Genomic DNA, 24079 nt, shown 5'->3' with positions numbered 1-24079 from the left:
AGTGGTTACAGAGTAAGTTTTCCGGCTGCTTTCTGTAACCTGGACCTTGTACGTGTTCCTTGCTGCCTTTACTTGAAGAGCTTTTATACACCGCAGAGAGTAACTGCTAGTGAAGCTAAAGATCACCTTCTTCATTGCTGTCTTGCCCTGCACTCTGCCCTATTTACTGAGTTCCTTAAGTGATAGCAGTGAGGAAAAAGGAAGAAGCTTATATTCTAGCCAGCCGCTGGCAGCCAGGAAAGAGATCAGGTATGTTGTTCTCTTCACACCAAGAAACGGGTTCTGACAAATTAAATAAATTTATTTTGTACAAATGATAGCAGTGTCACAGTTAATACAGTAGGAAGGATATGTAATTTTATACACCTGTTTGTTTTAACATTACAAAATGCCCTGAAGAGACAAGTATGGTGACTGCTTTTTTCAAAAGGAGCGTCCTGACACTGGTCACATTCTACTCTGAAAACGCTTTAATCCTCTTAAAAAAAAAAACAAACAAAAAACAACAGAACCACCAGTTCCAGTTATGAAGTCTGACATACAGTACAAAGTGTTAACAACACTTACTTGAAAGGCAGGAACAATTGGTCAAGTGTCAGTTAACTCGTGGAAAGCTTAAAGTGTGCCTTAGTCAGTGCAAATAGAGGAATGTGTCAATTGCTGTAGTGTCTGGCCACCTGGTTAAATACGGTGAGTTATCCCTGAGAAAGCAACTTCTCTCTGCAAGTCTCTCGGAGTTTGTTGATTGTTGCCATGGACAAGCTTCCAGGGTCTGTGAATATTTTCTGGGGGCAAAAGGAAAAAATTCTTTCTTAAAATTCTGGCTTTGGCCAACATGCTGGAATTCTTGTGTGACTCTCTGAAGTGTGAAATCCCTGCTTTGATATCCACACTGTGAAAACGCTTCCTCCTTGTAACAGCATAGCATCTTTACCTACTCTGCTGTAACAACATTACAGTAAACTTGCAGCTCAAAACAAGTGCTGTAAGTGACACAAAAACTAGTTTGAATATAAGCATCCAGTTACAATTATTTTAGAAGGCATTTGTGCTGGTGGATGGCAGGCATATTTAGAACATAGTAAACTATCCTGGGTAATGCTACAAAGCATCAGTGCCAAGCTCTGGAACGTATACATACATAAACTAATACATTCCTACTGCAAAAAAAAAAAAATCACTCTTAATCCCTTGCTATATTACCTTTGCTCTTCTTGCAATATATATGGATGTAAGATAGTGAGGCATTTCAAATGCTGTCACACATCTGTAGTATTTTTTTGCTTTGACTTGTTGCTCAAGAACAATACATTTGTTTTTGCTATTTCATCTAAAACTTCTGACTGAACAGAACTACAAAGCAAGCTGGAAGTTTATGTACTTTAATCTACAGTTAAGATGTGTGAGCCCCTCAGTTCTCTGTAGTTGTAACGTGACAGCTCTGGACATGAGATTATAATTCAGCCAGTTTTGAACAGCGTTCTGGTACAGAAGTCTGCATTTGCATTAAACTGAAAACTAAGATTTTGTTCAGGGGTGGGGGGAGGCATATAATATTCAACTGTCATCACCTCCACTATCTATACTGCTTGGAAAAAAACAAACCAACAGAACCAAACCCCAAAGTATGTGTTTCAAAGATAAATTTAAGAACCTGACCTAAATTGTTTATTTAGTTGCCTTGAAAGCCCCCTCACTACAGTAACCAACACAGTTAAAATAAACATTTTATTCAGAGTAACTGCAAGAAAAAGGTACGTGATTTTTCTAAAACCAGCTGCTGTAAAATGTAATGTAATTAAGCAGGAGGGGGAAGTCCTTCAAGGTCAAGTGTTTATATTGGCCTCTGAACTGGTATTTTCATGGCAGCTAACGTTAAACAAAACTTTTATTATAAACCCTTTATGGAATGGGAAAATCCCTCAACCATTTCCCTTCTAAATTAAGCTGTACCTGTGATTTATTTTCTCTTGCTCCTTTCATTGAAAGGCTCGCAAACACTAGTAAGTTAAGGGTATTTTTATTCTTTGTGAGCAAAGATGAAACCTAACATAAATTATATCCTGCTATAACTAACTTATGCACAGAGCTCTGACATGAGCACAAGACTCTCCTGGGAGTAGAAGCCACCTATTGAGATGTAGTTTTGTACGCACTTAGCAAACAATGATAGCAGAATTGGTCAAGTGATTTATGACAGATGTGCTTCTGTTATATTTTTTGCAATTAATATCTTTCACATTTCAATCTGAGTTAAGCAGTGAATTTAGTGTTTTATATAGATCTGGCATAAAAAATAATTCTTAGTTTTCAGGTTATCATAAGACTTGAGCACTCAACTTCATGGATTTTGTCTGGAAAAAAAGAACTTGGTGCTACCATTCTGTTCTTTGATTAAACATAATGCTTATATTCTGGCACTGAAGATTTATCAATGCAAGCTCAAAATTAACTTTGTGTCTATTCTACAATATTCTATTACAATTAATCTTAAAAAAATACAGGAACACAATGCGTAGTTCACTGAAAGAATGAACTAAAGTTATTGTCTGGTCAGACATCCTGCCTTAACTAGTTAAAAGGGCAAAAAGAATTTTTTCCCTGTATGACAGAATGTCTTGCTGTGTAGGGATTTAGAAGCTAATATTTTTTTTTTTTTCTTTTAAATCTTCAAAAGGTTTACATTTCTTATATAAAAACATTCTTCATCCTCTTGGCAATTCTTACAGATACATTTCTCCTAACTGTATCCATCTTTTTGATTGAGCAAAGCATTTCTAAGTCAGTCTTGGTTTTAGTTTGTAGCAACTAAAAGCTGCAGAGAATTTACCTGCATGAAGCTGTGACACTCTGTTACAAATGTTCCTTTGGTGATCTCCTTAAATTTATCACAAATGTCAGGGAAAGTCGTGGCTTCCAAAATAAAAGCTTGGTGTTGCTTAATTAAGGTTAAGGCCACGCGGAAGATGATCTTTGACCCTTCATAGAATAAACAATCCCATATTCGGAGCACAGTCTGCAGGAAAAGAGAAAATTCAGATTATAGCTTCTTGATTTCCAGTAGGTAATTATTATTTAAGCACTACAAATGAAATAATAATCATGAGTATATATTGAGAACTTTATGTTACCGATTACCTCTACTGGAAGAATGTCAATGAACAAGCAGATAAACCAACGTGACACCACTAGGGTCCACATGACTCCATGTCTTTCCATCAGCTCTGCCACAGCTGGAACTTTCATTTTCACAAGTTCTCCAAGGACTTCCTGATCAGTTTTCAGGCCCAACATTGCAGGACTGTAATAATCTTAGAGAGAAGAAACCAAAATTCAAGAGTCTGTGGATGTGATTTTTCCACAAAAGTGAAGAGAATTTCCTGTACAGCTGAGCACATAAAAGCATGTTGAGGCTATGAATCCCAAGTTGGAGTAAATTAAACCATGCAATGAAAATGTCTGCAGTGTGGTCATACAGGAATTCTCTTTAGCCATGGCTGAGCCCTCTGCACAAGCACTTCGTTCATGCCTACTAAAGTATCTTCTTTTTCTCCGATGTTTTGTGGCAATTCATTCTTCCTTCCCAAGCAAGGGTAATCTAGGTAGTCTTTAACTACTCGCTTAAACTACAGAAGGCTTACTAATATTTAAACAGTTCAATATAACCACCCCTTCCTTCCCGTACGTGGGGGCTGCATACCTCCCAGCCCATATAATACCCAGACAAGTAACAAAAAAAAAATGCAAAACTGATAGACTTTAGACTGGGTCCGGTCACAAACTGGAAATGTGAATTTCTGAGAGTGTCAGCTGTGCAGTGGTGCTGGAGGCCAAATACCACTCCTAGGGTATGACCTAACTGTTAAGTGTTTTTCTCTGAGCCAAAGAAATCCCACTTTTCATAGAATAATACTAGGAAGAAGTGAATGACAAAGTTCCCCCAGGTAACATCTCTTCCTTCTTAATTTATCTGAGAGACAGGTTGAAATTAGACCTATATCTCCTACGCTGCTGGTCATTGCACTAAATTGTTAAATCCAAAATTAAGAAAAATGGAGCATGCTTCGACTGTTATTCCACATCCTGTTAGACAGGGTAAGTATTTTCAGTACCAAGGTGCAGGATGAGTACCGAGCAGCTCTGTTCTATAACCAAGACGTTCTGGGTATAGTTAAGGAAGGGAAGAAAAAGATTATTTTAGTTCGTATGAGTTCAGATGGTCCAGCATGGGACAAGAGTTACACAGAATTTTAAGGAATTCATATTCTGGGTTTAGATGTTGACAGAAACATTTAAGCTGGACTTGATGGCTCCAGCCCTAGGAATTAACCATGGATGGTTCGCTACTGCTTTGCTGACAAGACCTATGTTATTAACATTATTTATTGAAAGAAATAACTGCTAACACAAGCACCTTTCTCTATGTTTCTTTCCTTCACCAATTCTGGAAAGCTGCAATTCAGGTTTCTCTAACTTAGCTGGTGTCTACCAAGGTTCCCAGACACACAGCATAGACTGATTGTTCACATGAAGATGAAGGAATCAGAGCGAAGTCCATTTGTCTGAAATAATTTTAATAAAACCTCCCAGTGCCACAAATAAGTTTAAGAAGATGCCCAAGGTATGCAGTACATTTATAGCCACTTTAATTTCTCTAATGAAATCACAAAGAGCAGTTTAATATTCCATTCTTTTCTGTGTCAATGATTTCCATGAACAGACTTCCCACCCCAGGAACTATTTGCTCTTCATTTGTCCTGTTCAAACTGCAGGAACATCTACAGGCATTTTTATGGTTCTAAGGAGCATCAGATTCAACCTTTACCTTTTTGTCTGTGATTCTTATTTAATTTGTTTCCATTGAAGAATGATAGTTGTTAAAACTCCTCTACAGACATAAGAGTCGCTGCCACTATATACATTCTTGTAACCATTTGCCTTTCAGTTGCTTGAGGGAAAGCTCTGAGACCTAAAGCACAGGTAACTCCATGAAAAAGTGTACTAAACCAAACAGAATCACAGCATGACCTCAAAGCCAACACAGAAACTTCTTTTTCCACGTTTTGTGTTAGTGTTGTGCTCATCTGTGAATTGGAATGAAGGTAATGGTAACTGCCTGAGTAATCCTTTTTTTAAATGCTGCTTTAATGTCAATGAAAAACCAAGAATCGCATTTCACATAACAGAACAAGCCTTCTTCCCTTTCCTACCCTTCCTCCTCCTCTCACACATCCACAAACTAATTTTTTTTTTTTTTACTTTTTTGTGCTGCTGAGACATGCAAGTACTTAAAACTTCTTCAGGTTACCACCGGCAAGTGTCCTCAGGAGGAAGGAAAGCAGCCCACACGCTCTCTCCTTTGCACTACTGCAATCATCCAATATGCTGCAATCAACAGCAGCTGCTATTTTTAATTTGTACGGCAAAGTAAATGTCAGGATCTCAGTGAGAACGCAACCAGACACCCACCCAGCTTTTTGAGAGCTGGCGAGTAAAAAGTTAATAGCTGGGCAACTTGGATACATCACTTCTTGAATTACTGAAGCAGCAAGCAGCCGGGAAGCCTCGGTGTAAATTAAAATTTTGTTCAAGTTTGTTAGATTGTACTGCTGGACAGAAAGGAAAAGAGGAACTATTCATTTATCTGGGGCAGCCTCCTGCTGTTCCTCGTGGAGCACGGGGGGCTCCCATGTGTCCTGGTACACAGCACTGCACCATTCAGCCCAGCGCCACTGCACAAGCGGGAGTGATTAACGATTTTATGCAAATGCCAATAACTGAGTAGCAGCTCTTTTCCAGGATATTAGCTGCCAGTTCACAACAGAAAGAAGTTACATTAGAACAATCTGCATCTAAGACTTCTTTATATGTAATTGTTGTACATTAATTATAGTTCATTTGGGTATTAGTTATAATTATTACACATAATTGATATAATTATCATTTAATATAATTTTTATATATACAGTTTTATAAATAAATGTATGTATACAAAATTAGCTCCTCAAATTAGGAAAGCCTCACTTCCAGTCCTCCAGAAACATTCCTACAGGACCCTGTATTTGTGGAAAACTTACCCACAGATCATTTACCAAGAACACAAGAGCACTGCAGTAGCCCAGGGGCTAGCACAGATCTAACCTTAGGGCTCTAACATGGATCTTCTGAGGGCAGCATTACCCCCTGAGGGTTCCAGCCACCCTGGAGCACTGCCAGCAGCACCCACGCCTGGCACTCTGGCCAAGGGCCCGCCAAGTCTTCAGGGCTACTCAGGGTTAGCCACAACTACACAGGCGAGGCAGAAGAGGATCCAGCGTCACGCTCGAGCCACCTTTCAGGGTCCATGTCTGGTCTGACTAACAAAAATGATTTTGTAACTCGGTTCGGTGCCTAGGTGCTTGGTAACATTTAACCTACATGGCTCTTCTGTTCTTATTTGCTAGGGATGTGCAGTCCCTAAGCCTTCTGGAAACGTCCCCTCAGCAAAAATCCTGCAGCTCTCCCTTGCTGCAAACGTTTCACTGTGTGCCCTATTTTCCTAATCTTCTATAATTGGCTGCTCTGCCCAGAATCTCTCCCTAAAGTCAAGATATCCTTGTTTAGAAAGAAGTCTACACAAGCCTAACCCTCCCCCACACCACAAAGCTGCTTTTCACAAGATACTGTACAAGTTATTTTTACTCATCTACCACCAAAATACATTAGCTTTATGTTCCATCTTACAAATTATTTGAAGTTTCTAGATTTGCACAATCCACATTTAATTAGCGTATTAATTATTTTTCCCTCTCAATAAACTGGCAAAATACTGAGCAGTTGATGACCCAGAATGGACTTGAGTCAGTAACCACTACTAATCTGCCACTTACTAATCAAAAAACCAAAACCATAACACAAATGTAGGCTAATTATATTGTATATCTATTGATCTAAATTGGTTGACAGGAATGTCCTCTGACAATGCATCATCCTCCTGAAAAAACACATAGTCAGGTTGCTTCCTTTTAGTCCTCAAATTGTCAAACGGAAGCGATAATGTTAACATTTAGGTGATCACACACTACATTGCTTTTCATCACATTTTCTTCTGGAAGGCAATACAATACATGAAATATTGTATTACAAACTATTATTACATTCTATTATCAAATCATTATTATTGAATTCCAGAAAAACGTCTAGATGAAAATTAAGTTTCCCAATATGAAACTCCTTGTTTCCATGCTCTTTTCTAACCTGGCCCTAGGCTTTCCTTACTTTCCTCTCAGCTTTCCTTTGTTTGTTGCTTACCCACATGCACCTTCTTTGCTCATTCTGTCATTCCTGGTGCCTGCCTATGGATTTTGGATGCCTTGCTAAGTTTAGGAGTGCCCAAGAGCGTAGCAGAGGGCAATGCAGGCAGCACCCCACGTGGAATTCACCCCACCAAGTGCCTCTTCCTCATCAAAGTTCCAACCCCAAAAAGTAGCGCCCCATGGCTCTGCCAGGATCGTTGGCTTCTCTTCCTCTTGGAGTTGCGCAGCAAAAAGGAAAAGCCAGCTTCACCAACTGCCAGGTATTTTATTGCTACTGTACAACACAGGTGACTAGATGAAGGAACTTTTTCCCTTGTTTAAAGGGCTTTTTGTTATTAACACTGCACTGACTGTTGCATGCTGTCACTTCGCTTGAAACGTATCCTAGTTCAGCATCTGACAGAGATGGTCTTTAAACTACATTTCACTGTCTCCCTGTCACAATGATTAGCACCTCTCTGAATCCTACCAGGATGCCCAGGACTAAGACATAACTGCCTGCTTGTGCTCCAGAGCAGTAATGAGATTTGCAGGAAATAAGGATAAAGCTTGTAGGAACTCTATGACCTTGTTCTCCGTTACAAATAGATTAAGAGGTTCCAAAAATAAAAGTTTAAGAAGCAGTACTCTTATAACCTTAAATTACCTCTACAAGTCAGAGCTGCAGAAGTTAAAAAAGAATCCTTTAAGTCTGTTGTGCATATGTCAAGTTAAATATAAATACTCCTACTGGAACTAACATGATATGAATTCTTAGTGTTATAGAAATACCCAAGACAAGACCTCAGCTCTGCTACTTATCTTCCAGCATTTCAAACTATTATTTCAAGAGCCTAAATAACCCAGCCTGGGACAAACTGACTGATTTGTCTTGGCAATCCAATTTATTTAACCAAACTGAAAAATTAAAAATAAGCTGGTTTTACATTGCTTATGACTGAGAAAAGTTAAGTATTTTATTCACAAGAATATGTTTATAATGTCCATGGGAGCCAGGGCAGGGCATTAAAGTTCTCTCTCCTCCCCCAAACAAGCCAAAATGGCTCATTTGTTATACCAGTGTGCAATATTCAAAAACATCTTGCTGTATCCCATTACCATTTGCTACCAGACTTCACTGGAATCCAGAAGAGACAAACAGAGCAGAACTCAATGTTGGCAGGCAAAAGCAGAGGTTGCCATGGACAGAACTGGCCAACTTTATGAAAAGCACTTGGTTCTATATTTCAAGTAAAAACAGAAACAGATTCCACCATGTGCCTTTGTGGAAAAAAAAATCCCTTCCAGTAATCCTTCACTATAAAAACTCGGCTATTTGCATGTTACTGAAAACAGGGGTTATTTTAAATAACCTTGGCAGTACAAAGTTTTCCTTTCCAAAAAGATATGCTATCGTAGCCGAGTTTATGAACTTAAAGCAACACACATGGAATGAGTTTCATCACTTCAGTTACAAAGAGGTCAAACTAGATTCTGATAGCAGTCCCTTCTCACCTTCAGAGCATCTAAATGCCATTTATGCTATTCCTACACACTTTACTAACTCGCTCGTTCTCCCTGTTGGCAAATCTCAGCCTGACTTGTCCAAGAAGGCAGGGCAATGTTCTGCTGTTTTATTTCTACCATGGCATGGTCCAAAGAGATGCAATAGATCTTCTAAGAATCTACATCACGAGCCTGGCATAGAAAGCTGGACAACCTATATTTGGGAGGAAATCAGAAAGTCACAACAGGAAGAGCAGGAAAACAAAAGTACTGCCAATTCTTTTTGCAATATCAGGCCAAAGTGACCCCCTGCAGATGTCCTGGCCAAAGTGATATCCTGCAGATACGTGGTTAAATGACAAGCTGAACTCTTAATGATGTTATTTTTAAAACATAAGTTCCTAATCCTCCAGGGAACTGAAAGAAAAAAAAATAAAAATCCAACAAACCTACCAACCAAAACGGGCTCAAGCCATATTTTATTCTTCCTTCATCAAACCAAACTGAACCAAACTTCTGTCCTGAGTTACTGAACTCACATCAGAACCAGCAGCAGCTGTATCATTCACAACTGAACATTAGCTTTAAAAAAAAAAACCATGAGCAAGCCCAATTCATTTTGGATGGCAGAACTACCTTTAAAAAGAAAAAAAAAAGAAAAAGAAAATGCAAGCATTTTATGGATGTTTGCTTATTGGTTGTGATGCTGGAATTACACAAAATTTAGAATAATATTATTCTGAGAAGTAATTTACTATTAACACCTTTTCAGCAAGCACAGAAAGGCCGTGTTTCTACACAATCCCATCTTCCTGTATTCACCTCTTGCTTCTGATCCTGTACTTCGAAAACGGATCACGTGGAGCAGAAAGAGCCCTTTGGTTTCCTATTCGCATTTCACACAGCACAGTGGGATTCTGAGCAGATGTAGTAGCTACCGGTTAGAAACTGACAAAGGATGCTTGTTAATTATAAAGACAATGGAAAGAAAGGCAAAGATTATATCCTTCCAGACATTACAGAAGGCAGAGATGAAATACAAAGAAACAAAGACGCCATGAGTCCGAAGACTTCTCAGAGAAACAAATTGAAGTTGGCGGCACATTAGAAAGCACGAATGCAACTTTCAGACATCCTAGTTATGGACAATGAAAATGGCTGATGTTTTTATTTTATTTTTTTTTTAAATACTAACTTTCTGTTATGTGCTGCTCAGTAGAGACATTTGCATCATTTAAAATTAGTCTAGATTAAAGTTATAGCAACCAGAGCGCACTCGTACAGATTACATATAACTGAGCAAACTGCTATTGGGCACAGGTTATTCACCACTCGGCTGTTTCCAAACGGCCTGGCCTGACTCCAGACATTGCACTCTTGTGAGCTGCACCAGTCTAAAGAGTTTTTGGAGAAGGCTGCAGCTTACTGGGTTGATGATGGTCCCAGGAGCCAAGGCTTTTAATTCACAAAACCCTTTGACAGACTTTTAACACCGATTTCCTCAAATGGAGGGGAAATTCATGAACAAGCATTGAAGACTACCTCAACTGCTTATCATACCCATAGAGGAAACAAACTTTTTTTTTTTTAAAAAAAAAAAAAAAAAAAAGAGTTTACAATTGTACAGTGAGTCTTAATGATTGATGACTTCTGCTGAATAAGGATTCCTGGATCTGTAGCTATTTTAATTCCTCTATGGGATTAGGAAGAATAGCTGTTTTATCAGTTCACTGCACTGACAAGATTATTCTTAACACCTCAGCACAAAACACAGCGTTTATTCTCTCACACTTAAGAAGAACCCCAGTGTTACATTTTTTTCAGCTCTTTACAGGAATGCTACAGTCACGCCATGGGAACTACTGAGCACATTATTAAAAGAGTAGGACAGAAGCAGGAGACTTAAAAAAATCCAGAGGCTTTCTGTCCAGAAAGCTGGACAAACAGGTAGGGTTCTAGCCTGATGTTTGGAGAGGGAAACCAATCCAACCCTTCAATCTGAAGGGAAGGGAAATGAAAGCTACAATCCTCTTACTTCAGGCTTGAGGAAGCTAATGAGAATTAATTTTAATCTTGAAGCAACAGGTTTTAAAACTAGAAGAGGAACAAATGAGACTTCTCTACTAGCCATAACTTGAAAGCTTAGTAAAGCATTCAAGTCTTCCGAGCATAAAACACATGACTCAACCAAGGTTCTATGTCCCAAGGATCTCTCTGAAACTAAAGAGTCGCTTCTTGTACATTTAGGTAAACAAAAGTTACCATTGTGCACTGCACATGATTTTCTTCACATAATTTCCTTTACTCCCAAAGCACATCTCCTTCCACAAACACATTATTCATGTAGCCACCTATGCTGCGTATGCATTATGCTATATTCTGAAACAATATCAAAGCCTCCTGTCACTGTCTCTTCATACTATGCTATATTTAAAAAAAAAAAAGAAAAAAAAAAGCAGCAAACAACTTGATGATACAGTTGAGCAATTTAAAATAAACAATTTTGCAGTATCTTTAGTTGCAAATATGATTAATCCAGAGTAAGCACGTCTTAGCTCAGGAAAAGCCAAAGTAATCCTTGGATATATTTACTACTGAAGGAGAGAGTATGTCATCTCTGTATATGACATTAGCAAAACTGAGGTTAGAAAACTGCATCGAGCTCTGATATTCAAATTGAAGGCAGGAAGTTGAACTGGAAAGGACATGAGAGAAAGGGTTATAAACACTACTTACAAAGATTGAGCTCTGTAAGGAACTTCTCTTATTTGTAGAATTTATGCAAGGAAAGCGAAAAGCAAGCTGACCACTTCACAGAGAAAACACTCTAGGCATTATGTTCTTTTCAATATAGTAAGAGAAAGTTTTAAAAAGAAGCAGTAGCTACAAGTTAGAACAGGCAAATTCCAATAAAAAGTATAGCAAACATTTTTAGTAAGAGTGATTTGTAGTTGGAATACACTACTAGGAGTAGTGGTAAGGTCTCAAGTTTTGGACCTTTCACAAAGACGAGCTCTAAGCCAAAAGAGTCTGCTGCAGAGGGAATGGGAGGAAATACTAGTGTTTCCTCACTGGCAAATCCAGTTACATTTCCAGTTTTATGAGTCTTGATATTTAACACATGGATTACTTCAAGCACATGAATAAATCTTATGGGGATTTACGGGTTAAAATACAAAACTGTATATTAGGATCTGCATTGAGCAGCTATAACCCCATTATGTATTTGTCAGGAATTATGTTATGCTTCTAGCCAACATATTCAGGAAGGTTATATTACTAAAATTGCAATTGCACATGCAGAACCCTGGTTGACCATTAGAAGGCCAAAAAATATATGCTACGAGGAATGAAATAAGCTACTCACTTTGGCTTTGTGCCTCTGCTGCTTTAATTCCACAGTTAAAACAGCACAATCCCTTTAACACGGGGACAGCTCTGTCAAAACTATCGTTGCAATACCACATGTGTGCATTAGTGCTTTCACAACTAGAGACATTAGCTAAAATTAAAAAAACCCCACAAACAAAAAACCCAAACCAAGTAAACATCCCTCCAACATGACTATTCCAACAAAATATAAAGCACAAACTAAGTAAGCCTTGTGCTGCATGCTAAGGCTTGGCCACTAATTGGTTTTTACATGTTCAAAAAAAAAAAAAAAAAAAAAAGGACCTCTTTCCCCAAACCCACACTTTTGTGTTTCCACCACTCTACTTACCTTCCTCCTTTGTACGCAGCCAGGGAATCTGACCCTTGATCAGTCCTAACTGAACTAAGATTTCATTTGAAAACTTTATTTTGCTGGTGGCTTTTGAAAGGGATGAAACTTTGATTTACTGGGGAGAAAAACAGGCAAATACCACTGCCTGCACAGATAGCCAAAGGCTGCAGTGCCATCCAGAGTAGTATCACAGAAGGCCTACTGAAGATATCACAAGTCCAACATAATGAAATTAGATTAATACAAGGCTTACTTGCCAGAAGGAAAGAGACATACTTGACTCTCTTGGGTGGAATAAGTCATTTAGGTCCTGCTTCCAGTGTAAATACAGCCGTATCAAGGAACACAGTGTTATTCAGCATTTTTAAACGCTATGGGTCTTTTTGCTGTATAGATGAAACTTGGCATGTTTCCTCACAAAAGTAAGGCTGACAACATGTATATTCTTGTCATATACAGTTGTGCCTAAAACAGAAGTTTCTTGTAAGGTTTCTACCCAGCTACCTAAAGTACAGCTACTAAATGTTGAGATTGTTCTCTTATTGATGAGGCTTGTGATTTGGAAGAGGGTGAGGGAGAAGCATACAATATATACAGGAAATAAATTATTCCACAACTATAAATATGTGTATAATTTTAAAGAAAAATTCTTTGTTTTTCAAGAAAAACTCATTGTCATGTTACCCATTTCCCTCTTACTCAAGTCTCCCAAATCCCCCAGCAGTTCAGATTTGTAAGTAATAAGCATTTCAGGCTTATCATGGGTTCTAAATACAGGCACATGATGACTCCTATGTTCCACCTTCAGCTTAACAGGACACTGCATGCTTAATTCCTAGGTAAATACAACTGCCCTCTAATGTTCACAGATGCATGCTTTCATCATGGCTGCTGTTTAACAGTAAAACATGTCAGAATCCTGTATTTCAAAACTCCTAATTATCCAGCCTACCAGCCAAGCGTTCCTCTCTCCTAGTGGTAGAATCGATGTCGTTCTTCAGAGGTGCGTACTGCTATGGCTTCACACACGATCACAGAGGAACCCTCTAAGGATGAGTGAGAACTCAGCCAGCTCATGGCCCTGTAGCTGGGTGCTGCCAGAGGAGGAAGATAAGCAAACAGCCCAGAAATGATTGATCTGCTGAAACTTCCTGGGCTGATGGTGCTATAAAAAAGCCTGGTTATCAAAAATTACCCTGCAAACATGAGCTCACATATGCTATGCATAACTTTGCAAGGCGCTTTCCACACCAAAGGCACATGCCTGTGGTGCTTGAGTCTTCTCCGTGAAAGGACATGCTTTTCACCACGATGGTCTCCTTCACAGGCTGCAAATTCAGCTCAACATTACTACTATTCAGGTTTAGCAAGTCTCTTATCTGCACAGCTTCATGTCACGTTTCATGTGAAATAAAAGTTCCGCTCTCCTTTGGAGAAGCGGGTCTTAAAAGACTCAGCTGCCCAGCCAGTTCTGCATTCAGAGGTTCCTTGGCAATACCCAATCAGGGTTATTAAAATCAATTCAGCCATAAGAACGAAACCAATACATGCTTAAATGCAACTAAAAGCAAGCGGTCCAAATAGAAGCACTGTAAAGGTAGTATAGCATTCTGCATTTCTCAAGTGCTCCTTCCCTTCAAACCTGGAAGTCTGTATGATGGGACTTTAAAGAACGTTATAGCATGAATCACTCAAAAGAGGAGGATATACAAGTGTTTGATATGTAACTATGTTATTATTCAGTTCAAATATTCACGTCTTTTACTATGCCTAATCTCTTACACAGCAGTACCTGCAAGTCTATGGCTGGTACAACCAAGAACCACAGAAAGCTGAAAACAGAAGTGTGTTAGATTATCTATTATCTCAACGTGCAGACCTTTGCCTTAACTGGCAGTTGCTAAGCTTCCCACCAAAGTGGTATTTTGCAAACCTTATGTCCTTGCAGATAATGCAAGTTAGTTCTGTGTAGTCCGCTACTTTTGTGACTATTTCATCATTCAAAACTCTGTTTCAATTTTTATTTTTTGATAAACAACCAGGCACTACACATGGGTAAAAAAATGTTAAAAAACAAAAGGCTAAAAAGCACTAGGCTGAAGGAAAGTTGGTAGATTGATCCTTGAAGAATGCTTGCAGGCTACACCTAATGTAAGATTTTTATTAACAATGTTGAAAAAAAAGAAAAAGCTGCTACAATCCTAAACTGAGAAATACTGTCCCATGTCAACACACAAGGCACAACAGAGTAACATAGTGAAAAGATTTGTGAGAGAGAGACAGGATGATATTTAAAATGACAAGGACAAGAATGTGCAAATCAAGTTCAGCAAAAAGGTGTTATGAATTCCTATAAGATGCAGAAAAAACATCTGTTGACAGTGACAGAGGAGCAATAGCACATGCACTATTACTGAGATCACAAATCAAAACCAGAGTGCCACAAGGAAAAAAGACAAGGGAGATCTTACAGTTTTTCCTCTCTCAAATAAAACACTTCCAGCTGTGAAGAGAGAGAAATAATGCCACTGCACAAGGCACTAGCATATTTCCCACTGGAAAAAAAAGGGTGCCATTGTGATCAAGTTGAAAAAAAAAAGGATCAATTCAAAGTGAAACGAGCACACCAAATAATTATTAGGCTAAAATAGGAACAGAGAAGAGTTTCATGCAAAACAGTTTGACTGAAGCAGCTTAGTGATACAGAAGAACTGTAAAATGAGTTGACTGTATGCTACAAATACATTAAAGGTGCACAAGAGAGAAGGACTTTTTTTACCCTCAAAAGTCAACATTGGCACAAGAATAAAAGGATATAAAATTGGCCATGAACAGGCTAGTGCAGAAATCATGAGACCTCTCTTAACCATTGGAGGAGTCATTCTACAACTGGTTTTCAGTAAGAGTAAATAACTCCAGTATAATAGTCAAGTAGACTGATTAGAGTACAGCTTGATAAACACTGCTGCTTTCAGACTGACAACCATTGAAGCAGAGGAAGAAATAATAATTGTTCTGCTATATATAAGCATAACTTTCATGCTAAAGTGAGCTCAGGTTGTCAAGTTTTTCTTCTCTTAAACTCACCGTTTAATCACAAATATGTAAAACACAACAAATATGCTCCTTAAATTATGTATCAAAGTACCAGAGTTAAAAGTTCCCACCTAACCGATGCTTTCTAAAGCAACCTCCCCAATATTTCCTCAACAGAACAAAAAAAAAATATTCTTGACAATAACCAGAGCTAATGTACAGAACAGAAACACTAAAGCTACGCTGAACAGAAATTGCAGATACATCCACTCTGAGCTTGAATGGAGTCCATACTGTTTCTTGTGGGTGATACTGTCTGCTCCAGCCATCTGTTTTAAATGAACCTGGGAATAAAAGATCTTGGTAACACCCAAAACTTCAGTTAAACAAATAATTCTCTTCCCCCTTGCATGAGATATGCTCCTAATGCCTCCAAATCCCTGGTTGAGCAGCTGACAGACACAACAGGCAGTGGACTATAGGCTTGCCTTCAGCAGAAGCAGGATCTTTCTGGCCGCACCCAGCAGTGCTACGTTCAACCAGATGAATGGCATGCACACAACTCCACATGCCAACAGACCAAGTAGTAATTTTTGCTGGCTCTCTCTTCCAGCTGTGCTAATTCCATTTGGGTGTAACACAACAATTCAGCCAGAAAACTTCTACTGATGGGGTCCCCATTCCCATGCCATCCCCCTCCTGTCAGTGGGTGGAGCAGTCACACCTTCATCATACCCTATGGTACCTACTTCCACCCAGACCTAAAAAGTAGTACAAGCGGGGAAGTGAGCCATAGCTTAGGGAGCCCTTCTCTGTCACTTCCCCAGAAAGCTGCCACTAATGCTCCCATCTGTCACATTTTACATTTTTCAATCAATGACATTGATCTGCGGCTGGCCTCAGTTCATCTGCTGACCATAAAAATGCTGTCAGCATCAAGGTACTGGAGCAGCTATTTAATGTAATTAAGCGCCTGTGGGCAGAGGGAAGGAAGCATTCACAGGGACACTGCAGAGGGCAGGGAAGGGATTTCTAAGTTGTCCTAAATCACCACCAATTTAACTGGCAGTGACAGGACACACTCGAAAATGAGGACATGGCCTGGAGGCATCTCGGTTGCAATGAAAGGGGAAAACATTTAGATGATAATGGAAACAGATCAGCAACAAAACTAAACGAAAACTGTTGGATAATCAAACTGATTGCTACTTTTCCCTCTGAAGATCTGGAGAATACAAAATGTTTCTCTGCTTCCCCAACAAATAATTATAGGGCTTTAAAAGGAAACCTGCTATACTTTGCACTGTTAACAGAAGGGCAGTACTTAAGTAAATTTCTTTATGGATACATCTGCCTGTCTGATTCTCTCACAAATACATACACAGTATTTCACTGAAATTACGCCAATTATTTTTTTGGGGAAAAAAGCATCAGCAACAACTTTACTGACAATAAAGCCTTGTATTACCCAACATAAATATTTTACTACATAAAAGATTCATACTACCTAACTTGGGCTCCTGTTAAGGCACCCAAACTGGAAGGGATGCCTTGAGTTCTCTTAAAACTGACTGTGGAAGGGAAAGGGGCACGCTCAAACCAGCAATTCTGATCAGATATCCCCTTCCCCATTGAGCAAAGAAACATAAGCACACACGTTTCTAGTTTCAGCACCTCAGATGGATGCCTGTAGTGGATGTGCTGAACTCAAGCCAAAGTCTGTAAGAAGACGCTTGGTACAGGGTAGTAAAAATATGTCTTTAAATATAACTTAAGTAAATGTATATCTTCTTTATACACACCAATTGCCTTTCACATTACGAGTTTCTTCTCATCACCAATGCTATTGACATAAGATAAATTCAGTAACTAAGAGGGGAAAAATAAGAGCAACTTCAGTCATTTAGATATTGGCAAAGCGTAAAAGAAGGATATACAAGAAGAACTGAAGGTTTTATGACAAACCAAAGTTCCATACCAAAAATAACAAATAAAAAATTCTGAATCTACTGCCTTGACCCAAATAAGAATATATAACATCATCAAAAAGGTTAACAGCAAAAGTTGCCACACATCACTTTGCAGTGAAACTTGCCTTTTACTGAGGGCCTTACCCCTTAACACAGTGTGTGATCCACCCATGTCAGCCAGTGGCAGGTCATGGGACAGACAGCAGCCCTCAAGTCTCATACCTGTTTGCACAGCTTATAGCCCTCAAGGCTGAACAAACACAACAGACAGTTGATTTCTTTAGACTACTTTTATAGCTCGAAAGTAAACTTCAAGGCTGCAAAACCTCAAATATTTGTAGATTGATTCAACAAGTCATAGGGCTCCCTGCCTGTCTCTACTCTCAATCTGCAAAGCCCAACCACTCTGCTCATATTCAAGGAAAACCTGAATTCTTACATGGTGTATTCAGCACAAAATGTATTTTTTCACAGTCATTCAAAAGCGTTAAAACACCCCTTTAGCCTTTTTCCTTCTTTCTCAAAGTCTTTCCCCTCTATTCAATAAGGAACCAAATACTTTTACGTTCTCACTTGAGATTAAACAAACAAACAAACAAGAAAATGAAACAGAAATGAAAGCATCAACTTTGACATCCTTGTCCAGCACTTAGTTGACGGTAATATCGAATTCAGCCTCCAACCATTTGGGATAAAGATCTGTTCAAAAGCAAAACTGGGCCAATAGGGAATGTCAAAGCCCCCTTATAGAAAAATTAGTCTTCCATTTTGAGTATGGATTTACATTAAGGGTGTAGCTGTAGTCAGTCCTGTGCAATGCTAATAGGAATTCACAATGAAACCATTCTTCCTCTATAATTAAATCCCAAGAAAGAACATTCCCAAATGTATTTCACAGCAGTATAAGACATCATTGTGCCTGATTTCTGCCTCTGGTTTTAAACTACTTCACACAGACTGTGAGATTCAGCTTATACATGGGGCAAAATTCATTGTGTAAACACCTTCTGCAAACCCAGGCAAGGGAACCTAGAGAGCTACTGAACTGACCTGTAGGTACTGTAGGTATTGTCTAAAGCTTAAAGTGTGCTGAATTTCCCCTCTCGACTCTTTTGACCAGCCTGGGTACATCACCATTGATTAAAACAGAGCTTTGATAAGCACTTCCTATACAGACACAGACAGGGATTTTGACATTTGTTTGCTTTGTTCCAAAATCACGATGCGCAAAGTACCCAGGGTATCCCTGCTCAGAAGCAGGGGACAGCAGAAACGATCACCACCTTGCCAAATACCTCTTAAGAAAGCTCATGCTGCCTCTTGCCAAGGGAATTCCTACTTTAAACTCAGTGCTCAAACTGTGCACATCTCCCATCTTCGCTCTGCAATCACTGCTTCATCTGCGTCTCATATCATATTCCTGCAACCAAAATGGCCAATTTCCAGATACCTTCGCCAAGTCCTGTTCCCCAGCTTCATACTGATATACCTGTTAGGTAGATGTCTTCCTATAAGTAGGGTGCAAGAAGTAAGACTGCAAATTAACATACACATAAACCACTGCATCAAGACTAAAATCTGACTATAAACCAGACAAGTTTTGCCTGTGTGTTGTGTCTTTGTCCTGTGTTTCCAGGACCCTAGAAAATCTTCAGTCCATGCAAATCCATTTTAACATCTAAAACCTCTAAAAATAGAAGAAAGCAAAGTTAAAATAAAAGCCAAGCTCCAATATACAAATATAGCTATGTATGTATTTAGCATACCAGGCAATATTCTTCCAATAAGAGCATCTAGCAACCAAAAGGACTCCTCTTCATTCTTTGTAATAAGAATCAGGTATCCAGCTATGAAGTTCATGCCCTGAAATAGAAAGAAGGGGTTTAAGAGGCATACACTTATCTTAAGAGTTTCTAGTTTATTTCTTTTGATTAAGGGCTAAATTACTACCATTCTATAAAGCGGACACATTAAGTAAAATCTAGTAATAATAGCCACCGGTCGAGTAAGCCGTTAAACCTGCATTACAACAGCTAACAAGAATTATTAATAAAGATCAAGGAGAGCAAAATTAGAAGAAAAAAAACTTAGTAGCCTATAATTTACCTCTAATTTTTCCTTTTTTTTTTTCCTTAAATCCCCAAACCCTGTCCCAATGTAACTGAAGACTGCTTTGACCAGAACCGAAACACAGCTGTCTTAGATGTACAGTACAAACACAACACAAGGAGAATGCCAGACCCAAACAGTCTTTACTAAAAAGTTCCAGCTCCAGCAGCTTTTTACAAGCTGTCGCTGCTTAACTCATCAAATGACTGCATACGAATCTTTGGCTTCCATAATGCCTCTAATACTCTGTGAACTAGTCAACAACTGGCCACTGTAGCTCCTGCCTTTCAACATGCAAACAGAAGGTAAACACTGGTGGGTGGGGGGATTGGAAGAGCTATCAGAAAAATTGTGAAAAGTAGTCAAGTCATGACTGGCCAAACTCCAACTATGCTATTTTCATAACCATTACTGACACTCTCTGACTGGAGAAGTGACATATAGAACATACAGGTCATGAACTGGTATTCCGTGTAAACACATCGCCTCTGTCTCAGGCACTTTTTTCTTGTATCCACCATAACACTGCTAAGTTATGGCAATATTACCTACTTATAGGCGCAGTAGCCCACTTTAAGTGTTTTTTAAGTATGTCTTTTCTATTGTAAACAAGCTAACAACCATAATAACAAAGTCAGCACATCAGTATGACAATATACAAAAGCTGCCTCTGAGGTGCAAGTCTCCCCCCCCCCCCAAACCCCAAGTCTTCCTAGTCTAACAGAAAATTATCTTTAAATATTTACAGGCTATGAAGGCTGGTGTTGGTTACATTGCGTTCTTAGGTTTCATCCCTTTCTTTGGCCTTCTCCCTGTTCTCTCTCCCTCCTAGCTGGACTTCTCCAGCACATCTGTCACCACAGGCAGCACCACAGTCTGTGGGTATCCTGCAGTGCTGCCAGTTATGGCTGTGAGCCAGAAAAGCCACCAAAAAGAACATCCCCTCACAGCCTCTGGAAGCTACAACTTCCTCTCTGAACTGAGATCTCATTTTTTGCATTCAACAGATTTGATTCACCTGTCCCATCTTAGAAGAATCATTCTCAAAACCACAGAAATATTAGGACACTGCATCTTCTCCAGTGTTTCATTTACAAGTTTTGAGTCACTACAGCAGTTGCTACACAAATGGCTTGGATAGACCTTGCATGGCCTTACACGGTGCTTGGCCTTCTACTCAGGAAGGGAACTATTTGTTTCCATGCTGACAGCTTAGTAATTGCATCTGTGGTGACAAGAGACTGTTTGGTATTTAACATGGCATGCACAAAAAGCTGCTCTGGAGCATATGCTCACAGGACACTGAATTTCCCTGGTCACACCAGGGTGGGCAATGCTGTACCACTGTCACAGCATGACAACGCAAAGCCTAATATGATCCCAGATGGGAGACTTAAAATGCCAGAAAGTACCACAAATGCATCAGCATTATGGAAACATCCCCTGAAGAACTTTCAGTCAGTAAAAGCTCTGCAAGACACTTCAAAAATTTCATTTTTTTTACTCTGAATTTTCTAGCGTTTACAAAATCTCTCCTATCATGCAGTAGGTATCACTATATCTATTCTGGTGAAGTCTGCTGTTTCCCTAGCAGAAAAGGTGGTTTTCTAAAACTTTGCTTGACTTATGACATGCCTTGGGAGGTAGCTGCTGACCTTTGGTTTATGTTCTAATTATTTAGACAGACTAGAGAACATTAACTCTGTGTGGAGACCAAAGGTGAAAAGGAATCATATAAGGCTTTTTAAGTCTTATTTAATCTCCAGTATTTATAATGACAAGTTAAAATGAAAAGAGTAGCCCACTGATTAAACAGCATACCAAAACTTTCCAGTAACAATGAGACATACACATTGGGTAGAAGCTAGCATGGTTTAGAAGTTGTACATGTTTGTGGGTATAACTACCTCTATATAGGAGCCTGACACTTGCAAAAGAGAATATTCACCATTCTACCCCTTTTGTTACTCTCAAACTATTAAACATCCTATTTTAATAAATACATAAAAATGAAAATAATAAAAATCATTCTTTTGCTCCCATTTTTCAAATATTTTCTGTACTACAAAACTGGTTGGGATACACAAAAATAATTTGTTTTAGTGACATCAATCTAGGTTTAAGTCCCTCTAAGTCTTCTCCTCTCCAGGTTTCAATAAACATAATTCATACTCTTTCAACTTTGACACAGTTGTATTTACTGTACAAACTTCCTCAACTCACATGAAGTACAGATTAGCACACGTATCCTTGGTAAGGAAAGGGAGGAGAGATGAGAGGACTTAATAAGTGAACTGAAAATATATTTTGCTCATGGCAGTTCCTGCTTCTTTATGATCCTTAATGATGGCCTCTTTGTTCTTGACTGTCATGAATCAACTTTTATCTTTGTGTCCCACAGGAAACTTTACAGTACTTGGCAGTGACAACAGCTTTTTGAGCTGCCATTTAAGCAGTATCAGGTTGAATTTCAAACATGTTCTCCTCCTACTTGCCTGTCTGTACTGGGAAATGGCACCAAATAAATGTTACCACCACCCCCCAACCTTGTTATGTCTCAATGAACACTGGTCTTCCTGTATTTTGAAAAAAACGTGACAGTGAAAACAAAGGAAATTGAGATCTCACATGCCTAGTACATACTAAGGACTATTCTGGGAAAGATGGCAGGAGGGAGGAAGAGGGAAAGGCAGGCTCGCTTTCTCTTCCTCTCCAAAGCAACTAATCTTGATATAACCATGTGTGATAAAATATTTATTTTGCAGCTAATGAATAGAACCAAACATGATTGAGTAAGCTACATAAAAGGCCACAGAGAAACACGCAAGGACATTTGAACTTGCCTGAAGCAATCCATTTCTTCCATCCCCAAGGCCATTTTAAAAACAGAAAGTTTGCGGATCTGCTTCTAAACATGCACATTCAAGTGGACAAGAACAATTGCCATTGGTGAAATTCAGCACGGTTTAAAAACTAGTAATTACTTACCTGACAATATCCTACTGCTTTATTATGATGCCCATATGCTACCAATACGTTGTAGAGGGTATGCTGCAAACAGGGATCAGCAGTTTTGCGGAATTTTACATTATCTGGAAATGTTCTGTTCATGTCTAAACAAAAGGGAAAAAAAAGACCAAAATTAAGAGCTGTTCCCTCCTTCACTTGCCAAACAATTTTCTGAAGTACAACTGAAACTTCACCTGGCTCACTGAAACTGTAGTTTTGGTAAATAAATACTAAGAAACAGCTTTTTGTCCATCTTGGCTAAAAGACCATCTGCATTCAAGGATAATCTATTCCTAGAAAGATTAATCCTATTACTGTACAGAAATCAATTTCAAGCAGGACCAAAGAAATTCTCCTGTGGAGTGGACTCTCTCAATGTCTGACTGCAAGGGCTTAAATGAAAGCAAACCAGACATCTAGACTGACAGAAACAACACATACCAAATTTATCTAACCAAGTGGCATGAAATGAGCTGCACCTCTAGGAAAGCATATTCTCATAACAAACCAGATGAACTTTCAACTGACTTGCTCAGTGAACCTCTACCAAACAGTCCCAAACAACCTAAAAAAAAAAAAAAAAAGTCCTGTTCTTGCAACTGGTGACTTCCATTTAAAATATTTTAAAAGTTTTACGTTTCTCCATGATGTGACCATGAGAAAAGTTATTTCTTCATTGGTGCTAGATCATCAAGAAGGAGAGTTATTTTTGATATCCAAGCAGCAGAGCACATCCCACATGCTTCAAACCCAATCCTAAACCAAGTAAGGACTATGCAATTACTGACATTTCAAAACATTCATTTCTTCCAGACCAAACATGAATAGTAGGACTCATCTCTCCTTACAAAGGTCTCAAAATTAGACATGCAAGTTTGAGCTAGTCATTCAAAACTCTTCTTTAGTTGTTGGAAAGAAACAAGCAGAGTTAATTTTTGGCCTGCTTCACTCTATAAAGAAAGAACCCAAGGTCACTAGCCCAGACTTGTGCATCTGATTTTTAGAAGTTTAAGATGGGGAAAAAAAACCTATTCAAAAGTAACTTTGAAGATTTTGAAAACCCAAGACATTATTAAAATACGAAGAGCTGTTTTGGTTATATTTAACAACAAGAAATTGAGTTAAATAAAAAAAAATAATAATAAAATAATTCAGTAACAGCCCTACCATACAGATATTTATGCCCTAAGAGTTATCACTTCTTATCACAGAATCATATGGGGTTGGAAGGAACCTCTGGAGATCATCTAGTCCAAAACCCCCGCCAAAACAGGTCCACCTAGAGCAGGTTGCCCAGGAACTTGTCCAGGCGGGTTTTGAATGTCTCCAGAGAAGGAGAGTCCACCACCTCCTTAGGCAGCCTGTTCCAGTGCTCTGCCACCCTCAAAGTGAAGAAGTTCCTCCTCATGTTTAAGTGGAACCTCTTATATTCAAGTTTGTGCCCATTTCCT

The 24079-nt window shown here is 38.9% G+C and overlaps 1 protein-coding gene across 1 annotated transcript in view; it reads right to left on the bottom strand.

Moving 5' to 3' along the window:
* Window positions 1-282: 282 nt before the first annotated feature.
* GRTP1 (growth hormone regulated TBC protein 1) overlaps window positions 283-24079 on the bottom strand; it is a 40034-nt gene continuing 16237 nt past the window's right edge. Inside the window, exons 4-8 of the mRNA XM_074151737.1 lie at window positions 22608-22732; window positions 19277-19373; window positions 3139-3311; window positions 2831-3016; window positions 283-785 (exon numbers count right to left, since the gene is read on the bottom strand). Coding sequence (XP_074007838.1) covers window positions 696-785; window positions 2831-3016; window positions 3139-3311; window positions 19277-19373; window positions 22608-22732 — 671 coding nt within the window. The 3' untranslated portion in view covers window positions 283-695. The remainder of the gene's footprint in view (window positions 786-2830; window positions 3017-3138; window positions 3312-19276; window positions 19374-22607; window positions 22733-24079) is intronic.

Source organism: Numenius arquata, chromosome 1 (genome assembly GCF_964106895.1).
Source record: "Numenius arquata chromosome 1, bNumArq3.hap1.1, whole genome shotgun sequence".
Classification (NCBI taxonomy): Eukaryota; Metazoa; Chordata; class Aves; order Charadriiformes; family Scolopacidae; genus Numenius; species Numenius arquata.
Note: the sequence above shows the minus strand (reverse complement) of the source record. Positions and strands in the feature narration are given on the sequence as shown.